At 51.0% G+C, this 20,739-nt stretch overlaps 1 protein-coding gene across 18 annotated transcripts in view; it reads left to right on the top strand.

Moving 5' to 3' along the window:
* The window catches only part of LOC113806051 (ELAV-like protein 1), a 326,651-nt gene that overhangs the window by 214,008 nt on the left and 91,904 nt on the right, over positions 1-20,739 (top strand). Inside the window, exon 1 of one of the 18 annotated variants that reach the window (XM_070142226.1) lies at positions 3,289-3,795. The exons of 14 other annotated variants lie outside the window; for them this stretch is intronic. In XM_070142226.1, coding sequence (XP_069998327.1) covers positions 3,779-3,795 — 17 coding nt within the window. In that variant the 5' untranslated portion in view covers positions 3,289-3,778. Of the gene's footprint in view, positions 1-3,288; positions 3,796-5,150; positions 5,173-18,257; positions 18,506-20,739 lie in introns of those variants that run through there. 3 more of the 18 variants (XM_070142230.1, XM_070142234.1, XM_070142231.1) reach the window with 3 other exon arrangements.

Here is a 20,739-nt window from a genome sequence, read left to right as displayed (position 1 = left end):
GAAAGGAGCGATGTTATCTGATGCTGCGTGTGTTGAGAGGGGGAGGTGAAGGTAGGGGGAGAAAGCGGGAAGAACGGGGGAGGTAGGGGGATAGGGGAGGAGGGCGGTGGAAAGAGGTGGGGTGGAGGTAGGGGGGAGGAAAGGGTGAAGGAGGGAGGAGGAAAGAGGGGGTAGGGAGGATAAGGGAAAGATGGAATTTGGATGAAAGAGGGAGGGTTAGAGGGGGGCATGTTTTCCCTCCTTTCGGCACGGTCAGTCAGTCCGTCATCCGGTTAATCAGTCATGCAGTCAGTCACAGTCACTCTTGTCTCTCTTATAAACATTGCTATTCCGGGCTCCTCGCGCACTCCTCGTATTTCTCTCTCCTCCCCCCCCTTGTTCTGTAGATTCTCTTATTTACCATATACCCCTCTCATCCCTTTAATCTCTCTCTCTCTCTCTCTCTCTCTCTCTCTCTCTCTCTCTCTCCTCCTTCCCCCTTCTCTCTATCTATCTATCTATCTTCCCCCCTTTCCCCTCCACTCCTTTGCCTCCCCCACCTCCAACTACTATTATTTTTCCTTCTACCCCCTCTTTTTCTCTTTACTACATCTCCCCTCCCCTCCTACTTTTCTTCATCTTCCTGTTCCTCTTCATCCTCATCCTCCTTTTCATCTTTATCATCCACCTTCTCCTTCTTCCCCTTTCCCCACCCTTCCTCCCTCCCCTTATCCCTCGATCTTCCCTCTTCCCCTCGTCTGTGACCCATCTGTCTCTCCCTCTCATTCTCCTCCTCGAGCACCTCCTTCCAGCTCCTCCTTGATTCGGCAATTATCATCTGCACATCTCCCGCCCCCTCCCCGCCTTCCCCGCACTCCTCCTGTTGCTCATGACAGACGCCCAGTCTCTCTCTCTCTCTCTCTCTCTCTCTCTCTCTCTCTCTCTCTCTCTCTCTCTCTCTCTCTCTCTCTCTCTCTCTCTCTCTCTCTCTCTCTCTCTCTAACCACAGCCTGTCCCGTAAGCACGGTCGGTCCTTAGTAAACTGTTTCATGGCGAGTGTGCTGAGCGGGGAAGGAGAGTAGAGGTGGATGGGGGAGAGGAAAGGAGAGGAGGGGAGGTAGAGATAGAGATCGAGAATATACTGAGGTTGGTGGGTGAAGAGACGAGGTGGAGGTGGAGTTGGAGGTGGAAGTAGAAGTAGAACAGAGGGGAGGAGAGGAGATCTGTAGAAGTAGAAGGAGAGGAGAGATGGTGGTAAAGATAAGAGGTAAAGGTAAAGAGGAGGAGAGGTAGAAAAAAAAGTGATTGAGTGGCGGAGTAGGAATGGAAAGACCGAGAGATGGGTAAAGTGATTCGGGCGAGAGGAGAGGGAGAGGGAGAGAGAGAGAAAGAGAGAGAGAGAGAGAGAGAGAGAGAGAGAGAAAGAGAGAGAGAGAGGGGGGGGGGGGGGAGAGAGAGGGGAGAGAGCTGGCGATGGGGGAGAGAGAGGGAGAGCGGCGAGGGAGAGAGGGAGAGGCGGAAAAGCGGATGTTCGGATGAGCGGAAATCAGTGAGCAACGGCGTGTGAATGCGGTCGCGGTGTTCGGAGATAAGGGTGACGCGCGGTTCGTTTTCAGGGCGACAGATGGTCGTGGTAGCAGCGTGGCAGGTGGCACGCGCTGCACTGCACGTGTCAGCTGGTTCGGGGGGTGGGGGATCGAACTCTTTGGTGCTACTTTTCTTTTTTCTGCCCTCTCCTCCTCTTCCTCCTCTTCCTCCTCCTCCTTCTTCTTCTCCTCCTCCTCCTCCTCCTCCTCCTCCTCCTCCTCCTCCTCCTCCTCCTCCTCCTCCTCCTCCTCCTTTCTCTTTCTTCCTTTCTCCTTTCTCTTTCTTCCTTTCTTACTCTCTTCCTTTCTTACTCTCTCTGTTTTTCTCTGTCGCTTTCTTTCTCTACCTCCTCCCTCTCTCTCTCTCTCTTACTCTCTCCCGCACACCGCATTCGCACAAGAAAAGAAAAAGAAAGAAAAAAACAATTTCTTCCCTTCTTCCTCCTTATTTCTTCTTCCTCTTCTCCCTATTTTTCCCTCCTTCCTTCATTCCTCCCCACTTTTTCCTCCTTCCTCCCTCCTCTCCCTACTTCCTCCTCTTTCCTTCCTCACTCCCCACTTCCTCCTCCTCCTTTCCTCCCCACTTCTCCTCCTTCCTTCGTTCCTCCCTCCCCCACTTCCCCCTCCTCCTTCCCTCGCCACTTCTTACACCCCCTTCCTTCGTTTCTCCCTCCCCACTTCCTCCTCCTTCCTTCCTCCCTCCCTCCCCACTTCCTCCTCCTTCCTTCCTCCCTCCCCCATTTTCTCCTTCCTTCTTCCCTACCCAGTTCTTCCTCCTTCCTCCCTCCCTCCCCCCTCCATCCCTACTTTATCCTCCTCCACCTTACTACTACTATTCTTGCTCTTCTTCCTTCCTTCCTTTATTTCGTCATGTCTCCCCTCCCTCCCTCGCTCTTTAATTCCTTCCTTCTTTGATCCCTCCACACTCCCTCCTCCTCCATTCATTCATTTTTTTTTTTTTTTTTATAGTCGTTGTCGTCCTGCCCCCATGTTTATCTCCTACGTTCTCCTCCTTCTCTTCCTCATCCGCATCTTCCTCATCCTTTACCTCCTTCCTCCTCCTGTGTCGTCTTCCCCCTTTCTTGATCTCGCCCTTTTGTACGTAGCAATAGTTAAGAGCATTGTTGCCATGCAAGGCGAGTGCGGCGCCTGCTCACGCACTCTGCCTGGTGTGCGGGCGTATGTCGGTCCCGCGGGAGGTGGGCGTAGGTTGGGGCCGCGGGCGGGATGTGGGCGTGTGGGCGGGAGAGCGAGCTGGTCCGAGTGCGAGCGAGGGGCGGCGAATAGGGGTGGCATGGCCCAGCCTCCGCCAGTTATTGGTGGGCGGCGCCTGGGTCTCCCTGCGGCCCTCCCCCTTGGCCCTTTCCCCTCCCCTCTTCCCCCTTCCCTCTTCCGACGGCCCGCCCACCCGACGCCCGCGCGCCCGTCTCCGCCCATCGGCCTGGCCGTGGAGGGAGAGCGTTGGGGCGTGCGGGCGGGCGGGCGGGCGGGCGCGGGGGAGCGAGGGGCCACGTCGACGCCGGTGTTTTGCGAGTCGCCCTCGTCAAGTATTCATTCACAGCCCTGAGGGTCAGCGTGCAAGCAAAACTGTTCAATTTGAAGGGGATAGTGTGTGTTGCAGGAGTGCGGGGGGCGAGGGGGGGCGGTGGTGGAGCGTGGTGGTGGCGCGTGCGTGGCGCGTGCGCGTGTGTGCGTTCGTGTGTATGTGCGCGCGCGGGCTGGGTGGCGGCGGCGGCGGCGAGGAAGTTGGTAGCGTCGGGCGTCGCGGGGCGCGGCAGTGTTGGCTGAGTAGTCTGGTGAGCAGGTAGTAGTCCGGGACGTAGTGGTAGCCCGTGAGAGCAGCTCCGCCCCTCCGCGACGTGTGTTGTTGTCGTGTGTCGAGCGATCTGAGAGCCGGCCGCCGTGTGGCGCCGTCACCCACTCCTCCGTCGCCTCCTTCAGCTCTAGCGCCGCCGCCGCCGCCGCCGTCGCCGTCGTTGCCGCTCCTCGAACTCTGCACTCGGCCGCCCAAGTGTGTGTGCGTGTGCCGGTGCCCCGTGCCATTCCTGCTGGCGCTGCCGCCGCAACTGCCAGCGCTGCAAGTGCGCCTGCTGCTCCTGCTGCTGTGTCGTGCGTATAGTGTGGGCGCCGCCAGAGTCGGGCGGTGGCGCGAGGGACGGACGTAAGGTGAGCTTGTTGCCCCGCACCTCTCCTCTCCCGCCTATCTTCACGCCATGGAAGATTCTGCCAGGTGATCCTCTTCTGTCTCGTTGTTGGGCCGTGTGGCGGCGGCGGCCGCGGGCGTGCGTCTCACCCTCTCTCCTCTCTCTCCCCCATGAGCACGCCCGCACGCCCGCGGCCTCCCTCCAACACGCCACTCACGCTCTGGCCGCTTCCCTCCCCTGCATGACTGCTGGCAGTTCGATCCTCGTCCCGCTCCTTCGTGAGGTCCGTCCGCCATCAGGGGGTTGGTTGTGCTGGACGTCGTGGCGAGGCGAAGTCCGGAGCTCGCCCTCGGGGGCCTTCGGGCTCGGGGCTCGGGGCTCGGGGCCCTCGGGGGCACTCCGGCACTCTCTCTCTTCCGCCGAGACCCTGGCGGGATCCCCTGGTCGTGCGCTCCCCTGGCGCTCCTTGGCGCCCGCGGCCTCCGTGCGGCAGGGAGGCCGCGGGCGCCGGGGCAGCCATGCTTGTTGTTGATGTCCGTAGTGCGGGGCCCGCCCTGTGGCAGGTCCTTCGGGCGGAGTGCGGGCGGCTGCGCCCTCGTAGTGGCACTCCGCCCGGTAGGCGTGTAGGTCCTTGAGAGGTCGAGAGGCCCTTGTAGGTAGTATGGCCCTGCGGTAGAGTAGCGCTTGGTGGGGAAGAGGGGCTTTCCTCCCTGGCACTCGGCCGCGGGCGCCTCGGGGCGGCCGCGTGTGCGTTTGCCGCGAGCCGCCCGCGGGCCCGTGGCACCGAGGCTAGTTCGGCGGGCTCGCGGTGCCGCTCGGCGTCAGGGGCACTGTGGATTGGAGGCCCCGCTGCCCGTGCGCTGGACGCGACCCTAATGCCCTTCCTTTCTGTGGCGAGGTGGCCCTGCAGTGGTTATGAAATGCAAGAAGGAACCGCAGTGATTATGCGACTACTACAGTTATTTTGTAATCGTGTTTTCCTGCCGTGCCTTTTGTTTTTAAGATCAATCTTTTCTTTTCTTTCCTTTCTTTTCCTTTCCTTTCCTTTCTTTAGTGTTGTCCCCTTCCGAAATATTCAGACTCAGCCGAATCTGCAGTGACGTTAATAACCCGAACAGAACTCGTGCAAGGCTGGTGGCGGCCGTCTTCGGGCAGGCGTGCGAGTTCCGCGGTGCCAGCGGGGCCGAGGCCATACAGTTACCAGCATTCGAGAGAGAGAGAGAGAGAGGCCTTACGGCAGTTCCGGCACAGTGCCCGAACAGTGCCTCGGACACGCCGCCCGAGTGTGTGCTCCAAGTGACGTGCATTGTGGCTCCCGATAGTGCAGTCTAGCGGTATGGTGCAATGATGCAGTTCTGTGCAGTTTGAACAAGCCCGAGGCAGTGTGCGTCCTTGCAGTGTTCCCTTGGTGTGCGCCGATGGTGCTGTCCTACACGGGTGGCCTTGCAATGTTGCACGTGACGGTACGCATCACAGTTCGACATCACTTCTTGTGAAATTAATTTACGAAGAAATAATCAGTCGACATGCCCTTTTCGTGATTGTGTTGTTACTAAGTAACAGACTAGATATTAACATGATCATTATTTTTATTATTTCAAATACACCAAACGTGCCAGAACTGTTATCAGCAATCGCGCCACTTCTTTCGAAGAACTATTTTCTTCACATTTTGCAAGAGTTGGTAACATTGGCAACAGCAAGACACTGCCAGCCATGCCCTCTCTTGCACGTGTTTGCAATGCACTTCGGAGTTCTCGCCGAACTCGGCCGCACACCTCTCTCGAGTGTTATCTGGACGATCGGTTGGTGTTCCCTCTAAGAATATCTGCAATATCGTGAGCATTGCAGCAGTGGAACGGCAAAATAGATGAATAAAAAAGTCAACACCAGTGCTCCTTTCCCCCGTCCCCTTGCCTTTCCCCTCTTCCCATCCCCTTTATCCGTCCCCCTTCCCCCTCCTTCGTTCCCCCTTCCCCCTCCTTCGTTCCCCCTTCCCCCTTCTCCTTTCTTACCCCCCCTCCCCCTCCTCACGTCATGCAAAGTTCGTCATACTATTTCGTAGGACATTTATGTTTCCCAGGTAGCGTGTTGCTGGAGGTACACGTCTCTGACCCTTGATTTGACGATAAGTTGACCGATTGTATCGGTTTTCTCTCTCTCCCTTTCCCTCTTCATCTTCATCTCTTTCTCCCTCCCTCTCCCACTCCCTCCCCTATTTCTTTCTCTTTCTCTTTCTATCTCTTTTTTGTACGAAGAATGTGGTGCACTGCTCTGTCTGGATGACTGTCGGTCTCAGTGTACTCGGACCTCCTGATACCAAATATCCAATGTGTGATTCGCTGAAATTCATTTCGTTAATTTTGGCTCGTGGCGTCAGCCAGTTGTAGTCCGCAGGTTCTGTTTCCATTCGGCTTTTTATTTTTTTTTACTGAAGAATGGTTCAGTAAGTCGTAGATTTTAGTTTCTGAGATTTGTTGCAATTAGAATCATCTTCTATGTAGGGTTTTTGAATCGCTGGTTTTGGTATCAAATTGACGGCTAAATCTGGTTCCTTCGGGGGTTTTCCTCGGGCAGTGTTTCTATACCAGTTAGATGGTATTTGTTGCTGATGGTGTCGATGGTTTGGAGGACATGAGACGATTCTGCTGACTAACTTCCAAGGCTCTGTTAACACGGCCTGTTGCAAGGCCTAGGGACGCATGCTCTTGTTACCCTAACATTTTTATTAATAGATGTTTATGCTCTGGAGTTACTTTGTTTGACTAACATCAAGTTATATATACGTTCAGAAAGTTGTGTGTGTTTAGCGTAATTGTTTGCAGTTTTTTTTATTCGCGTGAAGTGTTTGATGGTATTGTGGGTTCGTCTGCAAGATCACGGGAGGAGGCGCTGTGCGAGGGGTTACGCCAGCCTGCATCCTCCAAGGTTGCAGGCGCGGCGTATGTAGGCCGAGGCTGGCCTTTGAGCGCGCGTGCATGCATGCAGGGAGGCACACAAGATCATTTTGCAAAACCTTGCCGCCTTGCCTCGTGTTATAAATATATGTGTGTGTGTATTTATTTACTTATTATTTATTTATTTATTTATTATTATGTTTTCGGAATAACATTATGCGTTTTAAGTTATTCCCGAGGGAGGGATCGCCTTCAGCTGATCTGTTTGCCGAAAGAATTGCAAAGACAGGGAGGTCACAAGGAGAGTGAGGCAGAGGAGACGGGGACAGCGCTGGATAAGGGAAGGGTAGACGCAAGGACGGCGGGGATGGTAGCAGTTGTAGGAGAGCAGTAGAAGGACGGAATAGGAAAAGCGAGGGGGGGGGGGGCGAGGGCTGAGAGAGGAGTCGAGTAGTGGGACGAACGCGAGTGGGCTGGGCGCAGGGGACACTGGAACGGGAATGGAAATGGACTGGAAGGGGAGGGAGGCGAAGGCTGGGAAGAGGGCCGAGGAGGCTGGCCGAGGGACTGGCCAAGGGGCAGGCAAGGTCAGGGCCGCTTGAGAAAGAGAGAGAGAGAGAGGGGGGGGGGGGCAGACAGACTGCTGAGGCTGGCTAGCCGGACCACCTCCGTTAGTAAAGAAAGGGAGAGGAAGGGGAAGAAAAGGCTGGGTATGTTTGTAGGGGGAAGAGTAAGGGTGAAGAGGGGATAGGTGGTGGATGGGTCAGAGGCAGGCGGATAGGGGCTTACGGGGAGGAATAGGATTTTTTTTTTAAATTTCAAGAACTAAGTGTTGTATCCTTCTTTCGTATTCTCACTACAGAGGTTGATTCTGCCTACATCTCTTGTTCCCATGTCTCTTAGTCTTCTTCCTCTTCTGCTGCCTTCTCCTCCTGCTTCCCTTCATCCTCCTATCTCTCTCTCCTTCTTCTCTTCGTCCTCCTCTCCCTCTCCTTCTTCCAGTGCCGCGCGTCTGTCCCCTTGCGGCTTGGGTGAAATGATCGATAATTGGTGACGCTGGTGGGGTGTGGGGCAGAGGGGAGGGGGGAGCTGGCGTTCTCTCTCTCTCTCTCTCTCTCTCTCTCTCTCTCTCTCTCTCTCTCTCTCTCTCTCTCTCTCTCTCTCTCTCTCTCTCTCTCTCTCTCTCTCTCTCTCTCTCTCTCCCTCCCTCCCTCCCTCCCTCCCTCCCTCTCTCCCTCCCTCTCCCCATATCTCTCTTCTTCTCTCTCCCCCTCTCTTCTCCTCCCCTCTCTTTCCAATTTCCTTTATCCTTTACCCTCTACCTTCTCCGTTTGTTCTTTTATCTGTTCTCTCTTCTGTCTCGTATATATCCGGTACAACTACAAGCCGTCCTGTCTATTTTTCCTGTACATCGTATGATTTATTTTCGCCTGCCTCCTTTTTGTGTCGTGTACTCCTGTTTACTCTTCCTTCTTGTCTATCGTTTCATCGCTGTTTCTTTTCGTCTCTTTCGGCATCTACTTTTCAAATTACTGCTTCCCATCTTTCTTCCCCTTTCTCCACTTCTTTCTCCATCTTACTGCTTTCTCCCCTCCGTCTTCCTCTTTCCTTCTGCTCCTCCTCCTCCTCCTCCTCCTCCTCCTCCTCCTCCTCCTCCTCCTCCTCCTCCTCCTCCTCCTCCTCCTCCTCCTCCTCCTCCTCCTCCTCCTCCTCCTCCTCCTCCTCTTCCAGTGTGTGTGGACTTATCCGGCTGCTATACACTGTGTTCCCCGTTTCCCCTTTGCCCCTTTGTGGCGTTATTGCGTGCCGGGGATGAGGGGAAAAGGGTAGGGGTAGGAGGCAGGGGAGGGGAAGGGAGGGGAACGGAGGGCAGGGGAGGTCCTCTTGTGTGTGTCTTTTCCCTGGCTGGGTCGCCTTATTCTGATCTCTTGAGCATATATTATTTATCCCCCCTTCCCCTCCCCACCTCCCCATTTTCCCTTCCCTCTCCTCCCACCATCCTGTCCTATATTATCTCCCCAGTCCCCTCCCTTCTCCTCTCTCCCCCTCCCCCCTACCTTTTCTTTCGCATTTTGCTCTCCCCCACCACCTCCCCCGTCCCTCTCCCCCTCCTCCTCCACCTCTTTCTTCTTTTCTTGGGATTTTCATGAATGGTACATTGTATTGTGGCCCCTTTCATATGACTTTGGCCCTCTGTGGTTTGGCACTGAGCACGTGATGAGAGGTCTTTTACATAATTTGTGTGTGTATTTACCGTGTTCCTCTCCTCGTTTTTTTCCGAAAGAATTGCTGGATTTGTTCGATTTTGTTGCAATAATTTTCTTCGTGATTATATTTTATTTACTTATTTATTTATTTGTTTATTTATTTATTTTCTTAGGTTGGGAAGGCTGCTGCTTATCTCAAGGCCCTCGCCCGACTTGGCTTGTTTAAGCCCGTATCTTTGGTTCCGACGCCCACGTCCGTGTATTATCCCCGCCCACGCTTTTGTAGGCTTATCGATCTACGAGAACCCTTCTTCCCCCCTCTTTTTTTTAAGTCTTTGGAGGGATAAGTTTAGGTTAATAGAGGAGGTGGGGCTGACGGGCAAGGGGGGGGGGAGGGGAAGAATGAGGGGATGGGGTTTGCGTAAGGATCCAGAACATCCTTCCGTCAGGCGTCCTCCCGAGCAAGGATATCGGGAGTGGGGGGGGGGTAGACTTAATGATTATTATTGTTTATTATTATTTTTTTTTTTAGTTTATTCCTCTCTCTCTCTCTCTCTCTCTCTCTCTCTCTCTCTCTCTCTCTCTCTCTCTCTCTCTCTCTCTCTCTCTCTCTCTCTCTCTCTCTCTCTCTCCTCTCTCTCTCTCCCCCTTCTCTCTCTCTCTCCCCCCTTCTCTCTCTCTCTCTCCCTTCTCTCTCCTCTCCCCCTTCTCTCTCTCTCTCCCCTTCTCACCCTCTCTCCCCTTCTCTGTCTCACTCTCTCTCCCCTTCTCTCTCTCTCTCTCTCTCTCCTTCTCTCTCTCTCTCTCTCTCCTTCTCTCTCTCTCTCTCTCCCCTTCTCTCTCTCTCTCTCTCCCTTCTCTCTCTCTCTCTCTCTCTCTCTCTCTCTCTCTCCCTTCTCTCTCTCTCTCTCTCCTCTCTCTCTCTCTCTCTCTCTCCCTTCCCCTCTCCCCCTCTCCCCCTCTCCACATCATTCGCCTCCCCCTCCCATGCGTGCTGTGCTGTCCATGGCATTTTACTTCCAATTTGCGGTTGGCTTGTATTTTATTTTTATTTTTTTTCTCTCTTTCTCTCTTGTCTCGCATTCTTAGCTTCAGGGAGAAAGATTGGGAATGATTGGCGTGGCAGAAGCTTTCTGTTCTTCTCTTCATTTTCCCTTCTCCCTCTGTTCCTTTCTTTATCTCCTCCTCTCTCTCTCTCCCTCTGCTCTATTTATCCTTCTTCCCAATGTTCCTCGTCATCTCTTGTTTTCGATGTCAATACAATTAACAGCAGGATTAGTTTCCTTCTTTCCTTAATTTGGCATTGTTTTCATCGTCCCGTGCATTGCCTTATGTCAGTTTCCTCATTCTCCTCTTCCTGTTTTTCCTCCTTCCTCCTCTCTTTTTCAACTCCTCCCTTCCTTTCTTTTTATCTCCTCTTCTCCCTCCTCCTTGATGTTATTCCTTCCTCTTTTTTTTATCCTCCATTCGTCACTCTTGTCCCTCTCCCTCTTCCTCCTCCTCCTCTTTCTCATCTTTCCCTTTCCGTCATTCCTACTCTTCTCTCCTCCTCCCTTCCCGCATTCCTATTCTTTCCTCCTCCTCCCTTCCCTCATTCCTATTCTTTCCTCCTCCCTTCCTTCATGCCTGCTATTTTCTCCTTCTTCCTTCCCTTTCCTCCTCCTCCCTTCCCTCTTTCCCACTCTTTCCTCCTCCTCCCTCTCTTCCTCTTTCCCCCTCATTTCCTCCTCCTCTCGTCCACCTTTCCACGTCATATCCTCGCGGTGCAGCTCGCCTTTTGCCAACAGCGTGACATAACGTTCTTTGTTTTTTCCCCAATACTTACAGGCCTTTGGATTGGACAGCTGCGCCTTCTGGCCTCCTCTTTCCTTCGTTCTCGTTCCTTGTCCTCTTTTCGTATTTTTTTTCTGTCTTCGTTTTCGCCTTCATTTCGAGGGATTTTTTTTTTGTCAGGGTGAGGATGAAGGAAGGAAGAAGGGAAGGAAGGAAGGAAGGAAGGAGGGAGGGAGGGAGGGGGTTGGATGAAGGGAGGGGGGAGGGAGAGGATGTTGGATGAATGATTGAAGGCAGACAGGCAATAATAAATAAATAAATAAAAAAATCCTTTGGGAAATCATACCCGTCCTTGTCCCCATGCCGCTTCCCTCCCCCTCCCCCCCTCTGCCTTTGCCTTAAACAATAACAAGAACAAAATGCGTTGTCTTTTGTAACTGCTTGCCTCACAAATATACTTGTATTGCTTGTTTCTATTGTTGGTTTGTGTTTTTGGGTTGGGTGGGGAGGGGAATGGGGGAGGGGGGGGAAAGGAAGGTCATAACGTGAACACAAGGAATTGTCCCCCCCCCCCCCCCGTTAGTCTCCCTCCCCCCTTTCGACCTTCCCTCCGCGACCTCCCCCTTAAGTTTCAGCTTTTTGAGTTGTCATTGCCAGAGAGAGAGAGAGAGAGAGAGAGAGACAGAGAGGAACACACAAATATTTTGCATTTATAAATAACTCTTGGGTGCGAACTCTTCATTTTTTATTTATTCAGGGTTATTACCTTACTCTGTATAAACATGGATGTGGATTTAGTCATAGATACAGATGGTTGGTGGAGATATAGATATATTGGAGGGGGAATTTCAGATAGGGGGATAAGGAATGTATATATTTGATTTTTTTTTTTTGGGGGGGGGGTCAGTAAGGATTGCATATTAGGTTTTGATAGTCAGTCAGTCATTATTTGATACGGCGGTATCATTATTCTAGAGGTGGATATGAAGTAGGAGTAAATGGAATTATGGGAATGATAGTGCATACAGTGCTGATAATGATTATCATGATGTTTTCTTAACTTTTTTTATTGACGATGTTTTATTCCTTTTTGTTTTTATTACCGTGATCGAGGCTTTTTTTTTTTTGTTCTAAAACAGACATATTTCATTTTTGAAGTAGATCAGTCCTCCCATAGGAATTAAGAAAGTGAACGCGTTACGTATTTCAGTGATGTATCGCTGATGTATCATTAGTAAGTTAGTTCTTAAGTTAGTCAATTTTGAAATAAGTTTAATAAGTTCTGTCGCGAGTCGGAGCTTGTTTATCGTGACAGGCTACACTGATTCTGGCAGCGTATGGTGTTGATGGTGAGTGCGTAGCGTGATATAGTGAATTCGGTAACGATGACGATGCTGCTGATATCGGCGCGTAGTCCCCCCCCATCCCGCCCCACTCCTCATCCCCCCAGGTTATATAAATAGTGTTGAGGTGTGAGCATAGCTACGTTCTCTCTCCCTTCCTCTCTCCCTCTTTTTTCGTTCTCCCTTCACTCCCTTTTTTATCTTCCTTCCTGTGCCTCCCCCTCCTTCCGTCGTTTTTTTTTCTGTTCTGTACTCGTGTTTCGTTTTGCCAGCTCTCCGATTCTTTGATCTTTTATTAAGTCTTCCTTCTGAGTCTCTCTCTCTGTCTCTCTCTCTCTCTCTCTCCCCGTTCTCTCTCTCTCTCTCTCTCTCTCTCTCTCTCTTTCCACATTTTCTCTCTCTCTCTCTCTCTCTCTCTCCCCCTTCTCTCTCTCTCTCTCTCTCTCTCCTTTCTCTCTCTGTCTCTCTCTCTCCTCTCTCTCTCTCTCTCTCTCTCCCTCCCCTTCTCTCTCTCTCTCTCTCTCTCTTCCCTTCTCTCTCTCTCTCTCTCTCTCTCTCACTCTCCCCTTCTCTCTCTCTCTCTCTCACTCTCCCCTTCTCTCTCTCTCTCTCTCACTCTCCCCTTCTCTCTCTCTCTCTCTCACTCTCCCCTTCTCTCTCTCTCTCTCTCTCTCTCCCCTTCTCTCTCTCTCTCTCTTCTCTCTCTCTCTCTCTCTCTCTCTCTCTCTCTCTCTCTCTCTCTCTCTCCCTTCTCTCTCTCTCTCTCTCTCTCTCTCTCTCTCTCTCTCTCTCTCTCTCTCTCTCTCTCTCTCTCTCTCTCTCTCTCTCTCTCTCTCTCTCTCTCTCTCTCTCTCTCTCTCTCTCTCTCCCCCCCCCCCTCACTCTACCATTTTGCCATTCCCTTCTTTTTCTCGCGTCTCCATTTTTTACTCTTTCTCTACATTCTCTTTGGTGCGTCATAATTACTCCCGTTTAACCGTGACTTTTGTTCTTGCTTGCTTTGTCATGCTAAAATATTTCTTTACGACTTCATACTTCTTGAGGGCGAGAAAGGGATTTTGCTCGGTCGTCGTTTTAAAAGGTCGTGTTTATTTGTGCAAGTGGGTGTTTTTGTTTATATGTATTCATTAATGTCTTTGTCCGTAGTGTCTCTTTGTGCGTGTGTATGCAATGGCAGAGATCGCGGAGGAAAGGACGATGATTTTATGAGGAATTTCGTCTCGCTTTACACGGATAGATCTCTCTCTGTTGTTGTGTTAGTAGTTGGTATTAAATTCCCTTACGCGACACCATTTTAAAGATTAAGAGATGAATTGTTCTCGGTCCTTCCGTCTTAGCCCGTGTGTGCACGTGCGCGTGGTTCCTTGCGTGCGTGTGTTGGTTCGTGCTGCTGTGCGTGCGTTTGCGGCCGCCCGAGCGACGCCCGTGCCAAGTCTATTAGGGAAACGGACAGGTAAATTCTTCCCAGACCTAGTCATATCGGCTTCAGGTAAATGTCAAAAGAGGCGTTGAAGTCCGAGATATCCTTCGCGTGAGCCGATTGGGGATGTGTGTGTCTGTGTCTGTTTGTGTTTTGGCATGTATGTATCTGACTGTGTTTGTATGTACTTGTCTGCCTGTGTATATATATGCAGTTTTGCATACATGTATACTGTACCTGATTGTATTACGATGGAAGGAAAGGGGAATGGACAGACTAGGTGTCGCATGAGTGAGGAATAGATTGATTGGCGCTGTGGGTGGGTGGGTTGGATTGCGTGTGTTATTGGCCATTATATATTAAACACACTCGCATGTGCGCCCGCGCGTGTGTATATATAATTATGTTTGTACGGTTTTTGTAAGAGAGAGGTTTGAGCTCGGGTTGAGTGCATGTTGTCCCCTTTGAAAGTTAGAATGAAAGCAGCGTGCATGAATGCGTAAGAACTCCGCTCTCCTCCTCTTTCCTCCTTCCTCAATTCTCCTCTTCCTCCTTCCTCAATTCTCCTCCTCTTCCTTCCTCAATTCTCCTCTTCCTCCTTCCTCAATTCTCCTCTTCCTCCTTCCTCAATTCTCCTCCTCCTTCAGTTCTCCTCCTCTTCCTTCCTCAATTCTCCTCTTCCTCCTTCCTCAATTCTCCTCCTCCATCATCTTCCTCCTTCCTCAATTCTCCTCCTCCATCATCTTCCTCCTTCCTCAACTCTCCTCCTTCTCCTCCTCCTCCTCCTCCTCCTACGTGAGGTTGAGGTACATCATTAACATCCAGAGACGCTCCAACGAACGCCCGCGAAATGCAAACGCGGGCGGAGGCGGTGGGCGTATGGTGTTGGGGGGGGGGCGAGGGCGGTGGGGATGAGAAGGGGGTAGGAGGAGGAGGAGGAGGAGGAGGAGGAGGAGGAGGAGGAGGAGGAGGAGGAGGAGGAGGAGGAGGAGGAGGAGGAGGAGGGGAAGAAGAACAAGAACAAGGTGTTCATGAATACTGGAGTAAAAGGGAGAGGAGGAGGAGGTGGGGGGAGGGAGGGAAGGGAGGGCAGGGCAGTTTAGCAGGGAGTGCGGTTATTCTCATTCCTTTGTATGTTTATTTCAGTTTTCCAGAGTTTCTTCTTTTTTCCGCTAATGTGTCTTTCTTCATTTTTAAAACATTTTTCTCCGTCCTCATATTTCCCGCCCATCGCATACGCTTTTATTTTCTTTCACTATTTATCTCTACCTCCCTCCCTTCGGTTCTCTCCCCTCCCTTAACTAAGGTCCTTGTTTAATTTTGTTTATTTACACTCGAACCTTTCATCTATCACTCCCCATCACTTTCCCCTCTGTGCCTCCTGTCTCCTCCGCCCCCCCCCTCTCTCTCTCTCTCTCTCTCTCTCTCTCTCTCTCTCTCTCTCTCTCTCTCTCTCTCTCTCTCTCTCTCTCTCTCTCTCTCTCTCTCTCTCTTCCCCTTTCTCACACTTCCTGCCTTCCCTTTTACCTCCCTTCCTCCCTCCTTCCCTCCTTCCCTCCTTCCCTCCTTCCCTCTCTTCACGTCCCTCCTTCCGTTCCCCAGACGTGCCTCTATGTAAATGACAACAGTGCAGAGGGGAAATTTGGGTTGGGGAGTAAGAGAGGGGAGAAGGGGGCGAGAACCTTAATATTTCTGGTCCTTTTTCGCGATCGATAAGGGTGGACTCGCGTGTGCTTTTGTGTCTGTCTGTCTGTATGTATGTGTGTGTGTGTGTGTGTGCCTGTGTGCGTGCGCGTGTTCGTGTTTGTATTTGTATGCAGAGTTTTTAACTAGTGATTTTTGTTGAGGAATAGCTTTGTATTTTTATGGAAGTTGGGGGGGAGGGGGAGGGGGAGGAAGGGGATAGAGCGTTTGTTTAATATCTGTATAGTTGTGCGTTAAATGTTTTGAGGGTAGTTCAAATTGCGATCCATGTTCTCGTTATATATATATATATATTTTTTTCTCCCCCATTTTAGTTTCCTCTTGGGTGATATCATCTCCCTTTCCCCGGTCTGTGTGTGTGTGTGTGTGTGTCTGTCTGTCTGTCTGTCTGTCTCTCTATGTCTGTCTGTTTCCCTCCTCCATCCCTCTTCCTCCTCCTCCCTTCCCCCTCCTTCCCCCTCTCCCCCCCGTCCTTCCCCCCCCTCCTCCCCCCCTCCCCCTCGGCTGTTTACTAGTGGACAAGGGCGTTGGGTTGACGGGTCGATAGACGGCTGTGATCACTGCTGTGGCCCGGGGAATGCACTCCTCGCGCCGTCGGGCCACACTTTCCAGCATTGTGTTGCCCGGGTTGCCCTGCGCGGGGTCTGTTCAGGTCTGTTGTGTTCTCTCTCTCTCTCTCTTTTTCTCGCTTGTCCGACTCTTGCCGCTGTTTCCTTTTTTTGTTTTCGTTTATTTTTTTTTCTTCTTCTTTGTATCTCTTTCTATTGAACTTGGTATTTTTTTCTTTGTTTATTTCCTTTCTTTCGTCCATGTGTGTTGCGCGTTTGTTGTGGAGCTAAGCGTTGTTGTCGTTTCTAAGAATAGCTTTGATAAAGATTACGTAACGAGAGAGAGAGAGAGAGAGAGAGAGAGAGAGAGAGAGAGAGAGAGAGAGAGAGAGAGAGAGAGAGAGAGAGAGAGAGAGAGAGAGAGAGAGAGAGAGAGAGAGAAGGAAGGTGGGAAGGGGAGGGGAGGGGAGGGGAGGTGATGGTGGCGACGACGGCCCTGGGAAAATAATGAATCGGGGAAATAATGACATTGCGAATAATAATCCCTCTCGGCGAGCAGGGGAAAAAATCGATGGAATGATTCCAGTTTGTCAGTTGTAATGAGTAATTCGTTTCCCGAATATTACTCTTTTAAATGGCTGGTCGATAATTCAGTTCCCCCTTCCCTTCCCTTTCGTCCCTTCCTGCCCACCCTCCTGTCCTACTTTCCCTCCCTGCCCACCTCCCCCACCCACCCTTTCCTTCTCCCCTTACTCTCCCTCCCTCCCCCTCCCCTCCTCCTTCCTCCCATCCCTCCCCTCCTCCCTCCTTCCCGTCCCTCCTCCTCCTCCTCCTCCCCCTCCTCATCCTCCTTCCCCTCCTCATCCCATCCCTCCCCACCTCCTCCTCCTCCTCCTCCCCCCTCCGCCCGTACACCCCCAAAGTCTGCTTTCCTTTTAAAGTGTCGTTAAATAGCTGTGGTGACGGGGTTTACGGTTTAGCCCGCCCGAGTCGTGGGCGTGTTAGTTTCTGCCTTCGGAGGAAAATCCCCTTTTTGCTTGATATGTTTTCGTGGGCGAGATGCATTGTAATTTTTATTTTCTTTTTTTATTTTTTCCCCCCGATGCTTCCAATGTCTCCTCTTCGTTCCTTCCTCTTCTGTTTCTCCTCTCTTACAATCCTATTCTGCACCTACATCATCCTCTATATTATTTAATCTATTTCAGTATCTAGATACCCTGATGTATTGTATTATATTATATTATATTATATTTTATTTTATTATATCATATTGTATTATGTGGTGCAGTGCAATATAAATTATATTTAGTACGTGCGTTTATATGTATGGAGAAACACGCTGTTGGAGCGAATCTGAATACATAAATACAGGGTCAGATATCTGCATCATAGCATAATCTCAATATTTTTGTCCCCCTCCCGTTTTTTTTTTTTTTTTTTAGCCTTTAGTCAGTCTCTCTCTCTCTCTCTCTCTCTCTCTCTCTCTCTCTCTTTCTCTCTCTCTCTCTCTCTCTCTCTCTCTCTCTCTCTCTCTCTCTCTCTCTCTCTCTCTCTCTCTCTCTCCTCTCTCTCCTCTCCTCTCTTCTCTCCTTCTCTCTTCTCCTCTCTCCTCTCTCCTCTCTTCTCCTTCTCCCCCTTCTCCTCCTCCTCCCCTCCTCTCTCTCCCCCTCTTCCCCCCCTTTCCCCCCTTTCCTCCCCTTTCCCCTCTCTCTCCCTCTTTCTCGTCTCCTTTCCTTTCCTTTCTCCGTTTCGCGTGGGAAGAGATAGCCAAAGCAACGGAGAGTAAATTTCCGGAGGAGAGGGAGCGAGGGGGATGAAAGGATGAGAGAGATAGGAAAACAAATCCGAGGGAAGATGGGGAATAGAAAGTGGCAGATGTAATAGGAAGAGGGAGGGAAAGATAAAAGGAAAGAGAGAGGGAGAGGGAAGAGAAAGCGAAAGCGAAGAAGAGAAGGAAAGAGGAAGAGAAAGAGAAAGCGAAGAAGAGAAGGAAGGAGGAAGAGAAAGAGATAGCGAAAGCGAAGAAGAGAGGGGAGGAGTAAGCGAAAGAGAAAGCGAAGAGAGGGGAGGAGGAGGAGAAGAGCGGATGATGACGGGAAGAAGGGAAGGGGGGCAATAATAAGAAATCCAAAAGTATGGTCGGACAGTCGTGGAAAGGGGGGAGGCTACGCGACGGCTTGGGGTGGATTTCGGGAGGGGGAGGGGGTTACTAGCGTGAGGAAGGAGGGGGGAGGAAGAAGAGTAGGATGAATGGTCGATACACGGGGGAGGGGGAGGGAGGGGGAGTGGGGAGTGAGCGGGAGGCGGGGCGGAGGGAGGGAAAAGGCGGGGGGAGGGTGTGGTGGAAGGAGGATGGGAGGGTCTGGAAAAAGGGGGAGGAGCGGAGCGAGATGGGAAGGGGGAGGGGTGGGGGGATGCGGTGGTGGTTGGTAGCGGTGGTGTGTGGTACGAGGAGGCCGTTAGTTGTGGTGCTGGACGGTTTGCGAGTGGAAGTGGAAGGAAGGTTGGCGAGGACTCGGCTCAAAACTCGGCTCCGCTCTCGCTCGCGTCCTCTCTCCTCGTCCTCCTCCCCCCCCTCCCTGTGGCACCACCCCGACCTCCCACCCGCCCCTCCTCGCGGACGCCCCCCCTCCCTCCCCCAGTCCCCGACCCAAGCTTCATCCAGCGCGGCCGCTCGCTCGTCTCCTGGTTCTGCTGCTGCTGCTGCCGTTGGTGCTGCCGTGGCCGTCGCTCGTGGCCGTCGACGCTGCTGGAACACACTCGCGCGCGCACACACGCTCACGCACGCACTCTCTCTCGCACACACGCTCGCTCTGGCCTCTCGCAGTGCTCTCTCCGACCAGGCCCTGTGTGCGCGTGTAGTGGGAACCCTCCCGGCGTTTTTGTTTTATTCTTTAGTTTCTTGTACGTATATTTTCGACTTTGTCTCCGTTCTTGTTTCCTGTGCTCACTCTTTTTAAGTCTTTTTATTATTATTGTTATTATTATTATTATTATTATTATTATTATTATATTATATTGTTGGTGTGTGTGTCTTGTTTTTTGAATACTTAAAGGATATTTTGCTGTGTGTTTCGTATCTATTTTTTGACAGTGTGTGCTAGTAGGGCTGTGGTCTCTTAACATATAACATTTGTGATTTTGTTTCAGAGATGAATTGTGTTTTACTATTATTCTTATTACCATTATTATTATTATGATTTCGAAGTCGTGTTTCTGCGAGTGAACTCTTCAAGAATACGATTCGTGTTAAAAAAAAAAATCCCCTTTGCTCCGATGTAAAGAACTTGTGTGTTTCGCCGCTGTGATTTCTGTGTCGTTCGTGTGCGCGCCCTTTGCCTGCGGCGCCGGAGATACAGCAAGCTCTGGAAAGTGTCTGGTGTGAGGGAGAGGCAGACGGAAAGCCGCGGAAAGACAGGCGCAGGAAAGCAGAGAGAAAGACAGGAGGGAGCTTTCCAGACGGGACTTGGGATTTCAGTCCTTTCGGTGTGTGTCGTGCGCTCCTCCCTCTGGCGGTGCAGTTCAGTGGTCAGCCACACTATATTTGCTAAATGTGTTATATATAGTATATATATCGCATATACTAAATATATATAGTGTATATATCTGTGTGTATATAGTATATATATAGTATATCTAAAATGTATATAGTATATATGAGAATATGATATATATAGCATATATGATATATATGATATATGTAATATATAGTATATATGATGTATATGATATATAATATATAGTATATATAGTGTATATGATATATATAATATATATGAGAGTAAATTGGAAGTGTAATTATTTCGAATTTAGGATTACTTGTGTTTCAGAAGAGCGAGTGAGAGGCTTTTTTCGACAGCCAGCATTTGATTATCTAACTATTTTCGGTTCGGGCGCGAGGCGAGTGACTGGCGTGTGTGTGGATGATCTTTAAAAATCGAATGCGAGAGTAACTGGATCCTGACGCTGGCTGTCTCGTTTTCCTTCTCTCCTATTTTCTCGGTTTATCCATTCCCGCTTTTCTTACTCTTCTCATTTCACGTTCGTAGCGGTGACTCCTAGTGTTGTTATTACTGTTATCATTAGTTAGCATTCCCCTTAGTGCAGCGGGGGAGTCCAGAATATGATAGGAAGTGAGGAAGGGAGAAAGGAACCTGGAAATGAGTAGTGGAAGCGAGTTGAACTTTCTTGTGTTCAGTGTAACGCCATGAATTAGTCCGTGTGCTCCGGGCTGCGAGGCTGCGGCTGGTCTTTAAAGGTCCGAGTCGGAGGAGAGTGTTTTTGGCAGTGGTATTGCTGTTGCTGATCTGATTATCCTGAATCAGTTGTTTAGGCTTCGCATATTCATGCTGGATGTCGATCTGGGTAAAGTATAGTGGCTACTGGGGGGAAAAAAGAGTTGGTAGTGAGATTTCGTTTGCATTGTCGTTAATTATTGAGTAATGATAGATCCGATTCAGAGAGAGAGAGAGAGAGAGAGAGAGAGAGAGAGAGAGAGAGAGAGAGAGAGAGAGAGAGAGAGAGAGAGAGAGAGAGAGAGAGAGAGAGAGAGAGAGAGTTCATCTCCTTTACCCCTCCCCTTCCCTTTCCACCCCACCCCTCCTCTCGGCGTGTGTCGAGAGAACCCTCCAACCTCCCTCCCCCCTCCCCCTCTCTCTCTGCTCCCCCTCTCCCTTGGTCCGGATGCCATTCCCGCACACAAAGAAAGAAAGACCCGTTGATTGTAAAGTGGCTTTGCTTGTGGTGATTTGGCGGCGCGCTGCTTCGGCTGGCTTTGTGCGGGCGTGGGAGAGTAGTCGTAGGCGGTGGGGAGGAAATGAGAAGAGAAGAGGAGAGGGGGAGAGGCGATAGAAGCGAAAGAGGGGAAGAGAGGGGAACGGATAAGAATGGTGACGGTGATAGTGATAGATGTTTTTTGATATGTTTCCATGGCCGCGGTCAAGGGCGTGTGCAGTGGCTATATTTCTCTCTCTCTCTCTCTCTCTCTCTCTCTCTCTCTCTCTCTCTCTCTCTCTCTCTCTCTCTCTCTCTCTCTCTCTCTCTCTCTCTCTCTCTCTCTCTCTCTCTCTCTCCCCCTTTCTCTCTCTCTTTCTCTCCCCCTTTCTCTCCCCCTATCTTTCTCTCCCCCTTTCTCTCTG

The sequence above is a fragment of the Penaeus vannamei genome, chromosome 29 (genome assembly GCF_042767895.1).
Source record: "Penaeus vannamei isolate JL-2024 chromosome 29, ASM4276789v1, whole genome shotgun sequence".
Lineage (NCBI taxonomy): Eukaryota > Metazoa > Arthropoda > Malacostraca > Decapoda > Penaeidae > Penaeus > Penaeus vannamei.
Note: the sequence above shows the minus strand (reverse complement) of the source record. Positions and strands in the feature narration are given on the sequence as shown.